Genomic DNA, 22,104 nt, shown 5'->3' with positions numbered 1-22,104 from the left:
AGTCAAGGAGTATCCACCTGCCTCCAATGGTTGCTTGACGAATAGTGGAGACCCATCCAGGAAAGGACGGAGTCGCCTCGTGTCGCCACCCATCAGACCAAAGCAAGGCACCATCAGGCGTTCATTTGCCAAAAATTTGTCCCTCACCATGTATTGGCTCTAGTAATAGTTAAGTGTTGAAAGATGCTCTTAGACTCTCAAGGCGGGGGCAATGTGAATAATTATTTGTGCTATACGTGGCAACTGCGCAGTCTCTACCATTTGTGCTATAATGGTGGCAACTGCGCCGCCCCTCATGCTATCGTCGTATCAGTGGTAGCTGAAGAAGAGAGGCCCTGTGGCAGGAGTCGAGCACAAGACGCCAGGACCAAACGCGTCAGTTCTTTGTTTTTAATTTTCGACTCGATGTTTTATAAGGAGACAATAATTTTGTTTAGTTAGTTGTCTCAAAGTTTGTAATTTCAAGTGACAATAAACCGAAAGTATACAGTCCACTGAACATTTTATTTCGTCGATGGTTTATTTGTTTCCTTAAGCCAAGGGGAAACTACATTCTGCATGGTTATTTTTTAATATGTTTTTAATTTTTACGAACTATATCGACAATATTAGTATCTGTACTCTCTAAAAATTTGTTACATCTTTAAAAATAATCTAAAATGTCAATATTCCATGGGTATATTGATACATATGGTCTAAATTATAAGAAAATGCATTTTCTACGAAAACTTGAAGAGATAGGTAAAAAATAGTATAATACAATTTGATAGACAATTAAATTGTGCATCTGATTCTCATAAAATATACAGGGTGTTTCATTTAAATTAAACAAGTTATTGCCGTTTAAAGCTAGTAATTATTTAAAGTAAATTTTTAGACACTCTGTATAAGGTAGTATAATTTTTATTATTGCAACACAAAATTTAGTAAATAGAAATACTTCAGTACAATATTTGGTTTTAAAAACTTAAATAGGACTAATAGAGAAATGAAGCATTACTGTGTTACTGTACAAGAACCTAAATATTTCAAAAAAATTTACCTTTGTAGAATGTAGAATGTTTAGGAGGGGAGTTAGTCACCGCGACCTTACAGATCTATTGTGTGTTCCCCTTTCTTGGATTATAACGAGTTATAACTCGTCATACAGTCTCAAGGCTTTAACAAAAGCCAGTATCTGAGACGGCTCAACAGAGGCCAGCTCTCCATCCTTGACATCAGCCGTACCAAAGTTCATGGCACGAATGGTCATCGTCTCGGCGGAGTCAGTGATGAGGTGTTCTGGTGTTTCCCCATATTCCCCACAGAATCTGCATTCGCCGTTGTTTCTCAGCTTTAGCCTACTGAGGTGTTCGTTGAGGAGACAGTGTCCTGTTAGAAACCCCGTGACAATCCGAAGATTGTTTTTACTAAAATCAAGGAAAACCTTTGATTTTTCTCAGTCGTAGGTTCTGAGGAACTTTTATGAGTCTTAGACCGTTGAAGGACACCCATTCTAAGTTGCGGTTGGAGTCTTCCAGATTCTTCAGTTCCGCTTTCAGTTGGCTTCCGCTTGGAAAACAGAACGGTTCTGGTCCAGTTAGTGGAGTGTTCGCTCCTTTCCTAGCTAGATCATTTGCTTTTTCATTGCCTTCTATCCTTTGGTGAGCAGGCACCCAGAGTAGGACTTTATTTTCTTTGCCCAACTTGTTGAGCTTCTCTAGGCATTCTTTGACCAACTTCGAATTGATGGTTACTGGTTGATCGCGTTTAGTGCTGCTTGACTATCGGATAGGACAGCAATTTCTTGTTTTCGATAGTTTCTATCTAATATAAATTGTACACATCTTTCGATAGCATAAATTTCTGCCTGGAGGATACTGGGGTAGGTGCCCATTGGTTCGGAGTATTTGGTTTTCGGCCCAAATACTCCTATCCCTGTCCCTGTTTTGGTTTTGGAAGCATCAGTATACCACGTTATGGTATGGTCTTTTATATGCTGACTAAGCGTTTTTTCCTTCCAATCCTTTTTATTACTCAATACTACAGTGGGGTGTTTCTCAAAGTTGTAAATTCTTGGTATATCATCCACTGGGAGTTGGAGAAGTGGAATTTTCTTTTTGAGGGTGTTTCAAGCCCCTGACCTAAAAATTCTCCCAGCACTGTTTCCGTCAATGACCATTCTAATCATTGTCGCATTGGCATAACTACCGACGACAATGTGCATTGGTGTTAGGTCTAAATTGAGAGATACCAAGGTCTAAAATGAGAGACAACCCGAGATCTTGTTCCAATCATGGCTCAACTTAATATCGAGGATTGTAGCAAAAATGTTGTGATGGGCAGACACCGCCTCCGGAAGTAGAGGAGCTCGCGCGATTCTGCAGCCAACGGCGACTACCTCTGCTATTGGGATGTGACTCCAATACGCACAATGAGGTATGGGGAAGCACTAATACTAACACTAGAGGTGAGTGTTTACTAGAATTCCTCTTAGCGTACAATCTTGAAGTTCTCAATATAGGGAACACCCCCAGGTTTGTGACAAAAATAGGGAACACCCCAACGTTTGTGACAAAAACGCGGGCGGAAGTATTAGATTTAACAATCGGGAGTGCTAGTGTAACTAGTTACGTGAAAGATTGGAGGGTCTCAACGGAACCTTCCCTATCAGATCACAGAATCATCGAGTTCAAATTAGGAGGAATCATACTCCAATCTGAAATTCGAAGGAATCCAAGAAAAACCGATTGGGAACTATACCACACCAATCTCGTAGACAACCTGGACCAAATAGATGCAGGTAGGGCTAGGAACCACCTGTATCTAGAATGGTACGCAAAGGAAGTCAGTGGTGCAATATTGGATGCAAATGAATCTAGTTGCCCCACAAGTAAGGGCATACAAAAAAGTAACAACAAGCCCTGGTGGAACAAAAAGCTGGCCAATCTTAGATCGGAGGTCCGACGACTCTTCAACAGAGCCAAACCCAGCGGAGAATGGCAGCTCTACGCCGAGAAATTAACGGAGTATAATAAGGAGATTAGAAGGGCAAAGCGGTCTGACTTCAGATGCTTTTGCGAAAACATCACTTCAACTACTTATGCAGCTAGGCTACACAAAGCTATGGCCAAGAGTGGGCCCATCCCCAACATGGCACTTAAGAAACCTGACGGAAGCTACACGGAAGGAGATGAAGAGAGAGCTAACCTCCTACTTCATACACACTTTCCAGGTAGCATATCTATTGATACGCAAGTAGCTCCGACCGAACCCCAAAATCCTCGCAGGGAAGACTGGAAGACGGCCAAGCTAGTAATAACAGAACAAAAACTGAAATGGGCTATTGACACCTTTCAGCCTTATAAAACAGCAGGAATAGATGGGATTTTTCCTGCCCTTCTAAAGAAGGGTCATGGCTTACACTCCATCTATTAAACATTGCAAGAAGCAGCTTGAGTGGGAGGGGGGTTAATCACTTCGACCTTACAGACCATCAGATAAAACCGCAGTAGTGCCATTCACCAGAAAGCGAAGTTTGAAAAACTTGAAAAGAATCCATCTAGATGGAAAGGAAATACTGCTATCACAGGAAGTGAAATATCTGGGAATAACCCTGGATAGTAAACTTCTCTGGAACAGTCATATTAAGAACATTACCAGCAAAGCCACAAAGGCTCTCATGATATGCAGAAGACTGGCGGGAAATAGGTGGGGCTGCGCCCCTAACATTTTGCGCTGGATGTATACCATGATAGTAAGACCCATGATTACTTATGGAGCAGTTGCTTGGTATACAAAACTAGAGCAACGTACAGCAAGGCAAACCCTGTGCAAAGTACAGAGACTGGCATGTATCTGCATCACAGGTGCCATGAGAACATGTCCAACAGCAGCAATGGAGGTCATTCTAGACCTAACACCACTGCATATTGTCGTCGGTAGTTATGCCAATGCGACAATGATTAGAATGGTCATTGACGGAAACAGTACTGGGAGAATTTTCAGGTCAGGGGCTTGGAACACCCTCAAAAAGAAAATTCCACTTCTCCAACTCCCAGTGGATGACATACCAAGAATTTACAACTTTGAGAAACACCTCACTGTAGTATTGAGTAATAAAAAGGATTGGAAGAAAGAAACGCTTACTCAGCATATAAAAGACCATACCATCACGTGGTATACTGATGCTTCCAAAACCAAAGCAGGGACAGGGATAGGAGTATTTGGGCCGAAAACTGAATACTCCGAACCAATGGGCACCTACCCCAGTATCCTTCAGGCAGAAATTTGCGCTATCGAAAGATGCGTACAATTTATCTTGGATAGGAACTATCGAAAACAGGAAATTGCCATCCTATCCGATAGTCAAGCAGCACTTAACGCGATCAACTCAGTAACCATCAATTCGAAGTTGGTCAAAGAATGCCTAGAGAAGCTCAACAAATTAGGCAAAGAAAATAAAGTCCTCCTACTCTGGGCGCCTGCTCACCAAGGGATAGAAGGCAATGAAAAAGCAAATCTAGCTAGAAAAGGAGCGAACACTCCACTAACTGGACCAAAACCGTTCTGTTTTCCAAACGGGAACCAACTGAAAGCGGAACTGAAGAATCTGGAAGACTCCATCCGTAACTTGGAATGGGTGTCCTCTAACGGTCTAAGACACTCGAAAAAGTTCCTTAGAACTTATGACCGAGAAAAATCAAAGGTTTTCCTTGATTTAAGTAAAAACAATCTTCGGATTGTCACGGGGTTTCTAACAGGACACTATCTCCTCAACGAACACCTCAGTAGGCTGAAACTGAGAAACAACGGCGAATGCAGATTTTGTGGGGAAAATGGGGAAACACCAGAACACCTTATCACTGAGTGCGCCGAGACGACGACCATTCATGTCATAAACCTTGGTACGTCTGATGTCGAGGATGGAGAGCTGGCCTCTGTGGAGCCGTCTCAGATACTGGCTTTTCTTAACACACAATAGATCTGTAAGGTCGCGATGATTGACTCCCCTCCTAAACATTCTACATTCTAGGTCTAAAATGACCTCCATTGCTACTGTTGGACGTGTTCTCATAGCACCTGTGATACAGATACATGCCAGTCTCTGTATTTTGCACAGGTTTTGCCTTGCTGTACGTTGCTCTAGTTTTGTATACTATCATGGTATACATCCAGCGCAAAATTTAAGGGGCGCAGCCTCACGTATTTCCCGCCAGTCTTCTGCATATCATGAGAGCCTTTGTGGCTTTGCTGGTAATGTTCTTAATATGCCTGTTCCAGAGAAGTTTACTATCCAGGGTTATTCCTAGATATTTCACTTCCCCTGTGATGGCAGTATTTCCTTTCCATCTAGATGGATTCTTTTCAAGTTTTTCAAACTTCGCTTTCTGGTGAATGGCACTACCGCGGTTTTATCTGTGTTGATACTCAGCCCGACAGTCCTGCCCCATCTCAATGATGCGGAGTCCTCTTTGGATAATATCACACAGTGTGCCTTCATGTTTCCCCCATACAATCGTGACTATGTCATCTGCATTGCCTATGCAGTGTATTCCCGCTAGAGTTAATTCTTCCAGTAGTTCATCCACTACCAAGCTTCATAGTAGGGTGAAGGTCACTCCACCTTGTGGAGTTCCTTGCATTGTTTTAACAACTACAGTTTTGGTACTTATCTCAGCTTCTGCTGTTCGTGTTGAGAGCATTTCCCAAAACCAGCAAATTTACCTTTATTTTAATCGTAGAAACTAAAAATGTAATAATATAGAGGGTGTTCCATTTAAAAAAATACAACTTTGATATTTTTTATTTATTTGGGACAATCTGTACCTTGTAAATATATTTTTAAATTCAACGAACCCAAAACTTACATTTTGCAAAAATCTAATTGTTTGCTACAATACTCCGTGTCGTATGTGGTGAACAACCCTGTATTTTGGTTAGAGTATAATATTATATTGCTGAATCTGATACTATTGTCAAAATAATAAAAGACAGCAGAAATGCGGTTATCTGAATAGTTGCCTATCAATATAAAACAGCCATGCATTACAACGGGCTGCGATATCGTAGGAAATTGCTTTATCGGCACTCGTTCCGAAAGAATAACCCTCCTCCGAAGGAAACCCTAAACGAGAAGAGCTATCGACACCTCCCCACCAATTTTCTACTCGATTTTCGTCGATATCGACCCGAGCGGAACGACGACGACGACTTTTTCGCCATTTTCTTCTTCTTTCTTAGTAATTCGAGTGACGCAGCGAGCAAAAAGAATGGAAATAATTGAAACGTTTTGCTTTAGTAGGTCGAGCGCATTTTAAAAAAGGGTCTGGCGATAGTGGCATAAAGTGGAGGAGTGTTTGAGGACACAGGGACTCAAAGAATTCAAAGAAATAAAGGTGTGTAAATGTGGTATGAAAAAGTTTCCATGTCAGTTTTTCTGTTTTAGTATTTAGCTTTAAGAATTTTGTTCGCAAAATATGCGGGCTACTGTTTAGCATATTATAAAAATATATTTTTCAATATACACTATGATGTAAAAAAAAACGCAATGGAAAAATTTTAGGTCTAGTTTAATGTTATACCGTGTGCGTCTAAAAAGTAGCTTATCCTTATAACTAATTTATTTTTTTCAGATAAAAAAACGAGATTTGGTTAGTATATGACATAAATTAGGATTGATTGACGTATTCAATTGTTTTTTTTAAATGACACCCTTGGTATTTTTTTACTTTATTCAATAGAAAATGACATTCTGAATAGAATTATCTCAATTTTTTTAAAATGGAACGACTGTGGCTCATTAGCATATTTAGAAAGAGCATTTTTTAATAATTTGATACTGCACACTTGGTATTTCGAGTCAAATTTTCGTTACGAACCGCAAGTTATAATTTCAAATAAACCATATGCGAAAATGTCAAAAGTTAACATATAACATGCCATTCTATTCAGAGTGTTCTTTTCTATCGAATAAAGTAAAAAAATACCGAGCGCCATTTAAAAATCAAAAGTTGTAGTCATTTCCAGTGAAACAGGAAGTGACCGAAAACAATTGAATATGTCAGTCAATCCTAATTTATGTCATATACTAACATACCAAATCTCGTTTTTTTAACTGAAAAAATAAAAAAGTTATAGGCGTGAGACACTTTTGAGATGCACCCGGTATATTAGTGAATTAAATGAAAAATATAAAATTCTATCAAACTTTTTCGATATCGCTCTTTTTAACAGGTCTTTTATACATATTTACGCTATTCCTCTATTATCGGAACCCGAAAAAAGGACCCATCGTGAATTCTAATGTGCGTGATTCCGAAAGCACTCAAAAATCTCGACGACCTCTTTCCCGGCTTAAAGCCGCGGGATTTCCTTTCCGTTTTCCCGTCCTTTCGAGAAGGAAAATGAAAGCCGAAAAGTCGCGATATTTAAAATTTTATATCGAATAGCTGAGTGGGGCGGATCGGATATATAACACACGATAGGCTCTGGGGATTTCCCCCGAAGTATACTTTATTTCTTTGTTAGTTTTTCTAAAGAGCACGTTTTATTAATGTACGTCTACTGGATCTGTGTCTACGAAAAGATTTTCAAGAATGCAAACACAAAATTGGTGTATGATCAATTTACTACAAAACAAATTTAAATAAACAACAATATATTTTATAGATCGATACCTATACAGGTTGAGTCTTAAATAAGTGCAAATATTTTTAGGGGGAGTAGGTATATTTCGACACCAGAAATATACCTTAAAAAACTTTAACTTTTAACTAAAAAAAAATTCAAAAAATTTTTGGATTTTTTTTTAAGTAAAAAGTAGTAGATTAAATTTACAAGAAAGCGAATCCAGAAAAGATCCAGTGGTTCTCAAAATTTTAGCAAAAACTATTTTTTTTTGAAATTTTTAATGTAAAATTTATTTTCGATTATTTTGGATTTATTTGAAAAACGGTAAAGAGAAAATATGTTTCTTTTATCGAGATCTGAACCAGCCCTGAAAATATTTGCACTTATTTAAGGCTCACCCTGTATACAGGCGGCAGAGAGTCCACGTGGACGAGTGACGAGTATGTCACAGCAAAACACACTCTGTCAACTAATTACATTGGCCCAGGGGTGCATATACGCGAGGGGTAATGGGGGTAATTACCCCTCCCAGGAAGAAATTTATAAATAGGAAAATCTGGTATATAAATTAAAATTGTTACAAAATAAATGAATAATATCAATCAATATATAAACCCAGAGAACAATCTAAGTTTATTCTTTTCCATAGTCATAATACCTTTGAACGAAAATTTAATTTAAATCTATTACTTTATTTAAATATTGCCATTACCCCTCCCAGACCCACTCTGTGGATGCGCCACTGCATTGGCCACTCGCAAATTTCAACTATTTTTTTTACGAGAAAGGTAGTAGGTTTTTTTACTTTATTCGATAGAAAATGACACTCTGAGTAGAATGACATATCGTGGGCGTACAGCGAAAATCCACTAAGTCACATTTTTGGTTGAATTGGATTCAGTCCAAACCGAAATTGGACTTAATGGGGTTTTCATGTTAAAGACCGTGAAAAACTGGACATAGTGGTGTGTTTAATCCAATTCAACCAAAAATGTGACTTAGTAGATTTTCGCTGTACGCCCGCGATATCACATGTCAACTTTTGACATTTTCCCATATGGTTTATTTGAAATTGTAATATGCGGTTCATAATGACAATTTAACTCGAAATACCAAGTGTGTGGTACCAAATTACTTGTAAAAAAAACTTTTATAGCTTTTTCTAAATATGCTAATGAGCCACCCTCGTTTCATTTGAAAAAATTGAGATATGATCAAAAATACGATTTGGGCATCTTTTAACCGGCAAGAATAAGACACGAAAAATATTAGACGATCAAATGTATTTTTCCAAGGCTCCTTGATTAAAAATTAATGTTTTTAACACAGCGATGGCACTCTAGATTGGAATTTAAAATTCGATTTCTTTAAAGCAATTATGTCAAAAATTGACATATGATATGTCATTCTATTTAGGGTGCAATTTTCTATCGAATAAAGTATTTTGAATACGTCAATTAATTCTAATTAATGTCGTATACTAACATACTAAATCTCGTTTTTTCATCTAAAAAAATAAACAAGTTATAGGGGTGAGCCAGTTTTGAGACGCACCCGGTATATAAAGCTATAAGAAATAGAATTCCAACTTCGGCAGTCGTTCTGGTATAAGTGATCTTTGAAAACATTAGTATTTAGTTGCAAGCGATTGCATTATTTTTCTATAACAATTTAAGAAAATTTTCTTTTCTTTTTCACAATCAATTATTTCGTGCAGAATCAGTATATGATCAGATACAGTTTTTGTCGGCTTCAAAATGAGGATCAGTCAGTGTTTGAGATGCATTCTTTGTCTTGCTCTAATGAGAAAATTCTACGATTCTGCTACAATTTTTCCTGTATTACTACATATTCAATCCAGAACAATCAAAACCACCAAAAGGTTGATATTTTTCCCACTACTGTTACTAAATTAATTTAATTAATGAGGCAAACTTATAAGCTTTTTTTGATAATAAGGATATCGGGATCCTCTTCAGCTTTTTGCGAATGAATATTTGCCTCATATAATGTTAGGGCATCAGCCATTAATAACAAATAAAGGTTGTGGGTAGTAGAAAAAGTGCGATTTTGAGCAGTCAGTCTAAAACTGTCAATTTTGCTGGCCCAGAATTATAGAAAGAAGGGTTATTTAAGTTGATAGTTTTTGAGTTATAAGTAAAATACCACGAACAAATCAAATTTATATTTCTTTATTTTATTTTGTTTAAGATTCTTCCAAAGGATGTTCCACTATAATGAATTCGCAAATCCCAGTTACGAATACAGCACCCAAAAAACATTCATTCATAGAAAAGAAGAAATCAAAATTATCCCAAAGCTTTCGTGCTAAGGATTTTTTTTGAGCATAATTTCAGTAAACTATAATAGGATACGTCTAGGATATAGTAGTGTTTATAATGTTTAGTCAGATATTTCTTCCCTATGTGGTATGGTAATTGCTAATTTAATGTGGAAATTGATAGTACCGATTAATTATTGATCTGGTTTTTCATTACTATTTGTTTAGATTACTGTTTTTAAATATTTTAGTTGCCGTCGTGGCGCCCCTTGCATGAGGCGCCCCGGGCGGCCGCCCGGGTCGCCCGGCCCTGCATATCAGCCATTAATAACAAATATATAATGGATAGTAGACAAAATACGATTTTGAGGGGTCAGTCAAATTTATATTAACTTAAACTTTTTTAAGTTCATGTTCCTTGTCCTGCAATCTACTCTCGTCATCTCTCCTTTTTTCTTCCACATCCGCTTAATTATATGTTCCGGTCGTTTTATTTCATGGAAATGGAACGAAGAGCGAGTTTGGCCTCGTCTACATCAGCGACAGAGACCGATAACTTCACTCTCTTCCCTCTCTTTTTGACCAAACCGACCCCCCGTTTAGCTTAGTCAGCAGTCGGCGTCGACCCGAATGAAATTTAAAGTCCGCAGAGGTGAATTAAAACCACTCGAAGAAAAAGTGTCGCAGCAAGTCGACTACTGGCGGAAGGACAGGAATGGAGAAGGGATAAAAATGGTAAAGAACAAGGGACCTTTAATTTAGTGTAATGGAGATGGCCTAATTTAAATAATTGCTCACTGTTTCGTCTTCTGTTCTGGTGCGAGTGACGTTGGTTCGATTAGATGAAGAGTCGGTTTAAACAGGTTTAAGAGAAAAATGGAAATTGGCAGCAAAATTAACTTACAATTACATGAATTCTGAAATTATGTAATAGAAATTAGCTGATACCTTTGTTTCAGAAAATTGATAATCCCACAACGAAAAGAAGCACTTCGCCCTGCACAGAGAAAACACTACCGTATCTACAAAGATAATATCATTATACCAACGATACACTACTTTCCCCATTCCTCGACTATATCAGTGTTTGAATCGACATGTATCATGATATTGCTTTCGGAATATACATTATCACTGTCTCAACTATAAGAATTCATTGGTTTCCAATACAACATTTAACGATAACATTAATTGGATTTCAATAGGAGTGTATTTTTGTTGCAAATATTATACGATATTGAATGAATTTAACCTTATTTGAACCAATTTGACTATGACTTCAAATTAAGCTTTATTGTTCTTGAAGGAATTTTACTTTCATGTTTAATTTAACATATCATTCTATTTCATTTCCATACATTTTTATTATTGTTTAAATAAAGTGTTACATTTTTGATATAATAATAAATGCCCTTATATTTTCTTCTTCCTTCTTATTAAACTAAATTTGCCCAAAACCACCTAGGGACTAAATAACCATAAAAATATCACAGTTTCGGTTACTACAATTGCTAATTCCGAAAGAAAGAGAAGTCTTTTTAGCCGACCATACAAATAGGTATGGTAGGCTATTAGGATCGGCAAAAAAAAAGTTTTTTTAATTTCACTCAAAATGAGTTACTTGGGTTTTTTTTCACAAGTTTTATATAATTTTTTACTAACTTTACCCATTTGGTTGATGAATTTCAAAAATATCTTCTAATTCTTTTTGTAGGATTTCATTCTTCTAGACCATATAGTAAGGAATTTTCATACAACAAATTGTTCCGACATAATTTTACACTCTAAGAGGATGAATTTCCTAAAATCGCTTTGTGTAGCTAATTCACTAATGTCGTTTAAACGAACCTTTGTTCTAATATTTATGTATCTAAAGCTGGCTGTATGAACTGCTCCCTAAAATATCTAAAAACTTGATATATAATCTAACTGACAAACCACTGACAATGACAGTCGGTTCAGCGGTTTTTGAGTTATCGTGTTACAGACGGACAGACGGACAGACAGACAGACAGACAGTTTCTGACAATGTTGGTGACCTCTGGATTATACACATAAAAATTGGCACAAAGGATCATTTAAAAGACATGAGTTAATTATTTGGATAAAGCGATTTTATGAAATTTATAATCTTAGGGAGTAGAATAGGGAATGAAAGTTTGCTGTACGAAAATGCATTACTATAACATCTAGCAGTATAACATTTTATACAAGGGTTTATTTAGTGACACATCAATAATATAAACGAAATATTTCTTCTTCAATTATCCTTCAAGCAATAAAAAATAACTATAAATAGAGTATTAGTGCTCTTAATAAACCAAAAAAAGAGATGAAAAATAAAAAAAAATATCAAGGGAGTATATTAAGTAAAGCGACAATTGAAAATTTCAAATATTCATTTGAAAACTTCATATTTCAAAACTATTTATTTTAGTAATACAGTTTATATGGAACCATAGGTAGGGGTTCTATCTATAGAGGGTAAATAATTATTTCGCTATTTATTATTTTAGAGAGGTTTTATTTTTTCAGATTTTGCAAAATTTCTTTGAAATTGACTTTGGTTCGATTTCGAAAATAATCTATATATAAATAAGAAATAAAAAACCGCCCTGGAAGATCGCTATCCACCCTCTATCCAACCATACATAATTAGTTTCAGTCAATGGAAGTAGTTAGAAAAAATTGAAAAAAAGTGTTAAAAAAAGCAGGATTTCAAAAACATTTTGTGGCCAAAATTGAACTTCTTTGAAATACTTTGATTTCAATAACTTCTAGAATTATTAAGATTTTTTATTTCAGACGGCTCTAATCAAAAGTTTTATTTTTGGTTTACAAAGTGTGTCATAAAGTCATATACAGGCGATGAAAAAATAAAAAACGGTTTTTAAATTTAAGTACATAATAATATTTAAAGAGAATAAAAATGCTTTTAAAATTGGAATAGTGACGGCTTTTTATAAATTTTAAGTAAAAAATATGTAATAAGTCAAAAATAACCGATATCGATTTTTTGTCGAGCGAAGACAGAAAAACCCGAAAAGCTGCAGTGGTTCTCAAAATTTAAGCAAAAAATATTTTTTTTTTGGAAATTTTTAAAGTAAAATAACTCAGTTATTTAGGAGTTATTTGAAAAACGGTAAAGAGAAAATATGTTTTTTTTTTATCGAGATCTACCAGCCCTCAAAATATTTGCACTTATTCAAGGCTTGCCCTGTATAATACCCAGAAAATCGACAATTGATAACTTTCATATGAAATACGAGTAGCCAGTGCCGGACTTAGACATCCAGAGCCCCTAGGCACTTGACATTTGGCCCCCCCCATGTCATAGCCAATTTGGAGCTTATATATAAAAGTTGCGCGCCACTCATTGCATGGGGCCCCTAGGCTGGCTAGACCCCTAGGCCCGGGCCTTGCAGGCCTAAGCGGAAATCCGGCCCTGCGAGTAGCTCTAAAACTCTTAAAAACATAGTTTAAATAGGGCATTTGTAAGGCTCACTAGCTCTACATACAAAGTAAATCGTTTAAATCAATGCATGAACTATTCGAGGTGTAACGCGAACGTAGTCGCGGGAAAAACCTAGTTTATAATAACATCAAAACCAGTCAAAGTCGCAGTTTTCGAGATATTAACATATTTTAGTATGGGCAGCTATACGTGCCTCCCGGCGCCAATTTTTTCAGTATGTTTTCCCATTCATGTTCGACCTGAGTAGTGCAAGTCTTGACAAAACAGCAATTTGCAATGCTAATTTACTGTCTAAAATAACGAGAGAAAAAAAAGTCTGATTTAATATAAAAAAAATAAATTGGCGGTAAATTGGCGATAAAACATTTACGTTAATTTGCCTGCCTGATTATACAGTATGTACCAATTTTCTAGTCTTAAAAAGACATTATTATAGTAGTTTAAATATCTGACTATAGTTAACCAGAGTTACATTGAGAGAAATAATGGTAACATTTTTAGCCATCAATCGTTTAGTTTTACCTAAACTGTAGATGTAAATAAAACACTTCACCCTCCATCAAATTCAATGTAACTACAAAATACCACCTATTTCTTCTTCCTGAGAAAATCTAAAAAAAAGAACTTCTTCACAACACATTACTCTACTTTCTACATTCGCTATCAAACAGAGCCTCCATCAGCTTTGCGAGACCCCATTAAATTTTCGTCTTTCAATTCTAAGACGCAACGTGACTGGGACACGAAAAGCCGCCTTCTGGATAAGACCGAAGCGAAAGTTCCAAAGGGATGGAGATGGGGCTGCAAAAAATGATAGTCAGTCGATGTCGTTATCGACGAATTGAATTTGCATCGGATCCGGATGCGATGAGCGCGCATTAACATGAAAGAAGAATTATACGCTTCGGCTTTGAGCAAACTAGGGAAATGATTCGTCGAAAAAAGGTATAGAAAGAAAAATAGAGAAAAAGAATTTTGGTAATAAAATCGGTGCAAGAGTCGATATAGATTTAAACCTTTTAAATGATTTTTTTGTTGGATAGATAAATTTACCTTCGAATAAAGAGCCATTGAGAAGTTTGTGTCTATGAATTTGAAACTCAGAGGTATTTTACCATATTTATACTTTAAGGTATTGTAATTGGCGATAAGGAATTTAGGATAATCTGATTTGCTTGGATACACAATAAATGCCCATTTTCTATTCCTAAAAACATTATTGTTGTAGTTTAAGTATCCGGCTATATAGTTGAACACTTTAGCCATCCGCCATTTAGTTTAACCTGAGCCTGTAGATACAAATATAACACTTCACCATGCATCAAAATCAATGTATCCATAAAATGCCATCTACTTCTTTCGAAAAACTAAAAAAGGTAGAAAAAAGTTTTCATAACGTGTACACTACTTTCTGTATTCACAATCAAACAGAGACCAATAAATGTTCGTCTTTCTTCGCTAAGACACGACGTGACTGAGACACGAAGACCCGCCTCCTGGATAAGACCTGGAAGCGAAAGTTTCAAAGGAATGGAGAGAGAACTGAAAAAAAATGAAAGTCAGTCGATGTCGTTATCGGCGAATTGAATTTGCATCGGATCTGGATGCGATGAGCGCGCATTAACATGAAAGACAAATTATACGATTCGGCTTGGAGCAAATGAGAAAAAGATTCTTTGAAAGCAGGTATAAAAAAGAAAACAGAGAACTAGAATTGAGAAGCTTATGTCTATGAATTTAAAACTCAGTGAAATTCTACCATATATTTTAAATATTGTGTTTGGCGATAACGAATTTAGGCAGATAGCAATTAAGGAATCTGGCTTGGTTACAAAATAAAGGCTACTTTTCTATTCCTAAAAGACATTATTATAGTTGTTTAAGTATCCGACTATAGTTGACGATAGGAAATAGCATTGGAAGAAACAATGGTAACATTTTAGCCATCATTCATTTTTTAGTTTTACCTGAGCTTTAGATGTAAATAACTTCACCATACGCTTAATTCAATGTACCTATAAAATGCTATTTACCTTCTGTGGAAAATCTAAAAAAAGACTTCTTCAGAATACGTTACTCTACTTTCTGCATTCACCACCAAACAGAGTCTCCATGAGCTCTCCAAGACCCCATTAAATTTTCGTCTTTTTTCGCTAAGACGCGACCTGACTGGGACACGAAAAGCCGCCTCCTGGAGAAGACATGGAAGCGAAAGTTCCAAAGGGATGGAGCTGGGGATGGAAAAAATGAAAGTCAGTCGATGTCGTTATCGACGAATTGAATTTGCATCGGATCCGGATGCGATGAGCGCGCATTAACATGAAAGAAGAATTATACGCTTCGGCTTTGAGCAAACTAGGGAAATGATTCGTCGAAAAAAGGTGTGAATAATTATTTGGGCTATACGTGGCAACTGCGCCGTCTCTAATTATTTGTGCTATACGTGGCAACTGCGCCGTCTCCATACATCGTCGCATTGCGGCGGTAGCCGAAGAAGAGCGAGGCCCCCAGGCAGGAGTCGAGCACAAGACGTTAGACCAAACGCGTCGTCTTTGTTTTTTAATTTCGACTCGATGTTTTATAAGGAGACAATAATTTTGTTTAGTTAGTTGTCTCAAAGTTTGTAATTTCAAGTGACAATAAACCGAAAGTATACAGTCCACTGAACATTTTATTTCGTCGATGGTTTATTTGTTTCCTTAAGCCAAGGGGAAACTACATTTTGGTCACTTCGTCCGGATAATTGGATTGGAATTTCGTCGTCGACTTGCTGTGCTGCAAGAGCTGCCTGCCGCCATTTTGGATCGTTGAACCGGCGTTCGGTCGGTAAATAAGGTGGGTCCATTCAAATTATTCCCTTTTCTGCTTCCTTGTAGTTGTTGGCAATTTTCGTTACTATCAATAGTGTAATTAGCTGTTTTTCGTCGTTTTACTCATTTCGGGGTAAATATTTTGTTGATATTATTTCGCCTATTGATAATTTTGATCGTTTCGTAAGCCTGATTTTTGATTTTCGTAAACATTATGAGTGTAGTAGTCGAAAACATGGATGTCCTTATTCGAAAACGCGGATCATTTAAGGCAAAGGTCACTCATTTTGAAAAATACGTCGCAAATTTGGAAAACACGTATCCAGACAAAATCGTGTCGGATCGCGTTGCATTTTTAGACTTGGAAACGCGTTATGAACGGTTTTCACAGGTTTTTGATGAATTTGAGTTAGTGCAAAACGAAATCGAAGAGTCTTGTGATCTTGCTTCGGTAAATTCGCAGTATGAGGAACGCGAAATTTTTAATGATGCGTATTTTAGGTTGATAGCCAAGGCTAAATCATTTCTTGCGGATGATAGTGTAGTAGATAACGTGAAAAAAGTAGTGGTAGGTCCGTTGCGGGTTCGGTAGCCACGCAAAATACAAATATTTCGCAAAATTTGGTTCAGGATTTTTAAACGAGTTAAACTTCCGACCATCGAGATTCGCACTTTCACAGGTGAATACGGTAAGTGGTTAGAGTTCCGTGATACCTATGTATCGTTAATTCACGAAAATGATGCCTTATCGGACATACAAAATTTCATTATTTAAGATCATTTTTGGCGCCTAAAGTGTTGGAAGTTATCGCGAGTTTAGGGTTTACAGGACAAATTACGAGGGCTGCGTGGAACTTAATTTACGCTCGTTATAATAATAACAAAATTTTGATTCAAAATCATCTTCGCGGTTTATTCACGTTAGACAAGATTCAGGAAGAATCTCCTTCGGTGCTAAGAGACTTAGCAGATAATGTGGATAAGCATATAAGATCTTTAAATGCTCTTGGGGAAGACACCACTAATTGGGACACCTTGTTAATTTATCTCGTTTCGTCTAAATTAGATTCCATGTCACTAAAAAAGTGTGAATGAGAGAGTTCAGGAAGCGAAAAAATTGCGTTTGTGTTTGAATTGTTTGAGAGCTGGGCATGTTTTAAAAGATTGTCGTTCGATTGTTTGTAAAATTTGTAAGTTTCGGCACAACGTGTTTGTTGCACATAAATCAAGAAAGGCGGCGGAAACGACCGCTGCTGCCGCTGCTACTAGTTCCTCTACTACAGAAAGGAGGAAACTGTGAATTGTAGCTTCGCTTCGCATAAAAATGATGGTATTCTTTTGTCAACTGCGGTAGTTAGGGTCTTGGGAAAAACAATAAATGGTTTACAGCACGCGCTTTATTGGATCCTGGATCGCAGAGTAGTTTTTGTCAAGGTCATTTTGTGGACAAGCTTTCAATACCTGTAACTAAAGTAAATATCAACATTTGTGGTTTGAACGAAACTGAGTCTGCGGTTTCTGGAAAGGTGAATGTTAAGGTCCAATCTCGTATAAATGACTTTTCGTTGGAATTATCCTGTCTTGTTATCCCTCTCGTTACAGGGTCGTTGCCCAATTTCAAGGTCGACAGTCAAAATTTGAATATTCCTGCAAATGTTTCGTTGGCAGATCCTACATTCTGCACAAGTGGTCCTGTTGACATGCTGATTGGAGCCGATTCCTTCTGGGATTTGTTATGTGTAGGCCAGATCAAACTAGGGCCCAATGGACCATTTTTGCAGAAAAGCAAACTCGGATGGATAGTGTCAGGAAAGGTGGCTCGGCTAAAAAACTTGGAGGTTACAACAGTTTGCAATTTTGTTAAAACTGAGCAAATAGATGAGCGTGGTTGGAAAACCACAATCTGTCGAGGAAATTGCCTGTGAGAAACATTTCGTCGATACGTTTTCTCGAGCGGCCAATGGAAGTTTCGTTGTTTCAATGCCTCTCAAGGGCAGCCTAAGCCAGCTCGGCGAATCGTATGAAATGCAGCCAAAAGCAATTTCTATCCTTGGAACGAAAATTCGAGCGCGATCATGAGTATCGTGATTTGTATCGTGATTTTGTCAATGAGTATCGACGCCCTGGGACATATGACAAAGTGTCCGATCCTAATGCATCTCAGTTTTCGTTTTACTTTCCCTCACCATGGTGTTCTGAAGTTGTCCTCGTCTACTACCAAACTTCGAACTGTTTTTAATGCCAGTGCCAAAACCACCAGTGGTTGCTCGCTAAATGATGTTTTGATGGTTGGTCCAACCATTCAGTGTGAACTTATCTCTATTTTGTTGCGCTTTCGTAAATTTCAGTACGTTTTGGCGGCTGATATTGAGAAAATGTATCGTATGGTGTGGATCGATCCTAGACAGCGGTGCCTGTTACGAATCCTGTGGCGTGACAGTCCAGACGAAGATATCGAGGTGTACGAGTTGAACACTGTTACATATGGGACTTCATCGGCGGCTTTTCTCGCCATTAGGTGCTTGTACCAATTGGTAATCGAATTTGAAGAAGTTTCTCCGTTAGTTGCCAACACAATAAAGAATCATTTTTATGTCGATGATGTGCTAACTGGTGGGGATACTATTGAAGATACCCTGAGTTTAGCTAACGAACTTTGTAAAGTTCTAAAAGGTGGTGGTTTTCTTCTTCGCAAGTGGGTGTCAAACGAACCCTCTATACTCAAGGAAATCGAATCTGCAGATAACAATGGAGTAGTTGATATTGGTTGCATGGAGAACAACAAAACATTAGGTATGCGTTGGAACGGCGAAGGAGATCATTTTTTCTTTTCGATTGGAAATCAGTCAAGTTCCAAGGTCACCAAAAGAATCGTATTGTCAGAAATCTCTCAAATTTTCGACCCTCTTGGTCTCCTTAGTTGTTGCGTAATCTTGGTAAAGATTTTTCTTCGTGATCTTTGGTTGGAAAAGTTAGATTGGGACGATGCCCTTTCCCAGCAATTATATACAAGATACTTACAGATTCGTAATGATTTAAGATTTTTGAACAATTTGAAAATTGATAGGAAAGTCATTTGTAAGAATGCAAAGCTTGTAGAGCTGCATGTATTTTCGGACGCGTCGTCTTATGCTTTGGGAAGCTGTGTTTATATTCGAACGATCGATAATCATGGTAATATTTTTGTCAAGCTTTTGTGCGCTAAATCAAAGGTTGCTCCCTTAAAAATACAGACAGTCCCGCGTCTCGAGCTTATGGCAGCTGTGTTAGCTGCACGTCTCTGTGAAAAGGTTCGGCAATCCATGGAAATTGAGTTTAATAGCATCACATTTTGGACCGACTCGACGATAGTTTTGGGCTGGATAAACACCTCTCCGCATTTGTTGCAAGTTTTCGTCGCCAATAGAGTTAATTCGATCCAAGAGCTCACAAATATTGAAAATTGGAGGCATGTGCGAACCCAGGACAATCCAGCTGATTGTGTGTCACGTGGCATGAAGCCTCAGGAGTTGTTAGAGTTCGAAATGTATTGGTCAGGACCAGATTGGCTTCGAGAATCCATAGAAAGCTGGCCTGAGCCTCTTGTAGTGTCCAGATCTAACGAGTTGCCTGAATTAAAAAGGGTCGTTGTTGCAAATACATCTACGTTAGACTCTGAGTTTATAGATTTGTCTAGGTTTTCCAATTTAACTCGATTGGAACGAGTGATTGCCTACTGTATTCGTTTTATAAATAATTGTCGTAGAAAAGAGGATGAAAGGTTATCGAGTTCTTTAAGTTGTGATGAAATAAGTCATGCGTCCTTAGTATTAGCTAGGTTGTCACAACGTCAATCATTTTCCGAAGATCTTGTAACATTGTCCAAGCAAGGGCAAGTTAGTAATAAAAGTAAATTAATAAAGCTTCATCCATTTTTAGATGAAAACGGTTTAATTCGTGTCGGCGGACGTTTAAACAACTCAGATTACGTATATGAGAAAAAACATCCTATTGTGTTGTGTTCAAAACATGTTTTTACTAGGCTTTTATTCGCTCGTGAACACAAACGGCTACTGCATGCTGGCCCACAGCTCTTATTAGCTGTTATTCGGGAAAATTATTGGCCCATAGCAGGACGTAGTTTAGCTCGTAAAGTTTTCCATCAATGCGTAATTTGTTTTCGAAATTGTCCCAAAGAAATTAGCCCGGTGATGGGTGATTTACCAAAGCGGCGGGTCACACCATCTCCTCCATTTTACGTAACTGGCGTAGACTACGCTGGTCCCTTCCTAATCAAGGATAGACAGGGACGCGGCTGTCGCACTTCAAAGGCTTATATTGCGGTGTTTGTATGCTTTGCCACAAGGGCTCTGCATTTAGAGTTGGTAAGCGCTTTAACCACAGAAGCCTTTCTAGCTACTTTGAAACGCTTTGTAGGTCGGCGGGGAAAACCTGCACAAATGTACTCAGACAACGGTACAAATTTCCAAGGAGCTTATAATGAGTTATCTAAATTAGCGGATTTTTTACAGAATAATGCAAATTCAATTGTCGAAGCTATCGAGAATAAAGGCATCTCATGGTCATTCATTCCGGCTAGTTCTCCACACTTTGGTGGGTTGTGGGAATCAGGCGTACAAACGGTCAAATATCATTTGAAACGCGTTGCGGGAAACGCATTATTAACTTTCGAGGATCTGAGTACGCTATTGATAGAAATTGAGGCTGTCCTCAACTCGCGTCCCATGGAGTCCTTTTATCTTGTGATCCCTCTGATTTGACACCTTTAACTCCCTCCCACTTTTTTGATTGGCCGACCTATGGAATCTGTACCAGATAGAGATTACACGGCAGTACCAACCAATCGCTTATCCCACTTTCAACGAATTCAGCAAATGAAAGGACATTTTGGACCAGATGGTCGTTGGAATACATATCCGAATTGCAGAAAAGGCAGAAGTGGACAACGCAACAAGGCCTACTTGAGGTCAACGATTTGGTGTTAGTCAGGAGGGACCACCTGCCTCCCTCTCAATGGTTGCTTGGACGAATAGTGGAGACCCATCCAGGAAAGGACGGAGTAGCTCGTGTCGCCACCATCAGAACAAAGCAAGGCACTATCAGGCGTTCATTTGCTAAAATTTGTCCCTTACCTAAGTGTATTGGCTCTAATAATAGTTAAGTGTTGAAAGATGCTCTAGACTTTCAAGGCGGGGGGCAATGTGAATAATTATTTGGGCTATACGTGGCAACTGCGCCGTCTCTAATTATTTGTGCTATACGTGGCAACTGCGCCGTCTCCATACATCGTCGCATTGCGGCGGTAGCCGAAAGAAAAGCGAGGGCCCCAGGCAGGAGTCGAGCACAAGACGTTAGACCAAACGCGTCGTCTTTGTTTTTAATTTCGACTCGATGTTTTATAAGGAGACAATAATTTTTGTTTAGTTAGTTGTCTCAAAGTTTGTAATTTCAAGTGACAATAAACCGAAAGTATACAGTCCACTGAACATTTTATTTCGTCGATGGTTTATTTGTTTCCTTAAGCCAAGGGGAAACTACAAAAGGTATAGAAAGAAAAATAGAGAAAAAGAATTTTGGTAATAAAATCGGTGCAAGAGTCGATATAGATTTAAACCTTTTAAATGATTTTTTTGTTGGATAGATAAATTTACCTTCGAATAAAGAGCCATTGAGAAGTTTGTGTCTATGAATTTGAAACTCAGAGGTATTTTACCATATTTATACTTTAAGGTATTGTAATTGGCGATAAGGAATTTAGGATAATCTGATTTGCTTGGATACACAATAAGTGCCCCTTTTCTATTCCTAAAAACATCATTGTTGTAGTTTAAGTATCCGGGTATATAGTTGAACACTTTAGCCATCCGCCATTTAGTTTAACCTGAGCCTGTAGATACAAATATAACACTTCACCATACATCAAATTC

At 37.7% G+C, this 22,104-nt stretch overlaps 1 protein-coding gene across 1 annotated transcript; it reads left to right on the top strand.

The window, feature by feature from the left end:
- Positions 1 to 16,412: 16,412 nt before the first annotated feature.
- LOC115877971 lies at positions 16,413 to 20,937 on the top strand. Its single transcript, XM_030894322.1, has 2 exons — positions 16,413 to 16,745; positions 18,526 to 20,937. The coding sequence occupies exons 1-2, from the start codon at positions 16,413 to 16,415 to the stop codon at positions 20,935 to 20,937; spliced, it is 2,745 nt and encodes a 914-aa protein (XP_030750182.1).
- The last annotated feature ends 1,167 nt before the right edge of the window (positions 20,938 to 22,104 follow it).

This window comes from Sitophilus oryzae, unplaced genomic scaffold (assembly GCF_002938485.1).
Source record: "Sitophilus oryzae breed Bouriz unplaced genomic scaffold, Soryzae_2.0 scaffold_1499_pilon_pilon, whole genome shotgun sequence".
Taxonomy (NCBI): domain Eukaryota; kingdom Metazoa; phylum Arthropoda; class Insecta; order Coleoptera; family Curculionidae; genus Sitophilus; species Sitophilus oryzae.
Note: the sequence above shows the minus strand (reverse complement) of the source record. Positions and strands in the feature narration are given on the sequence as shown.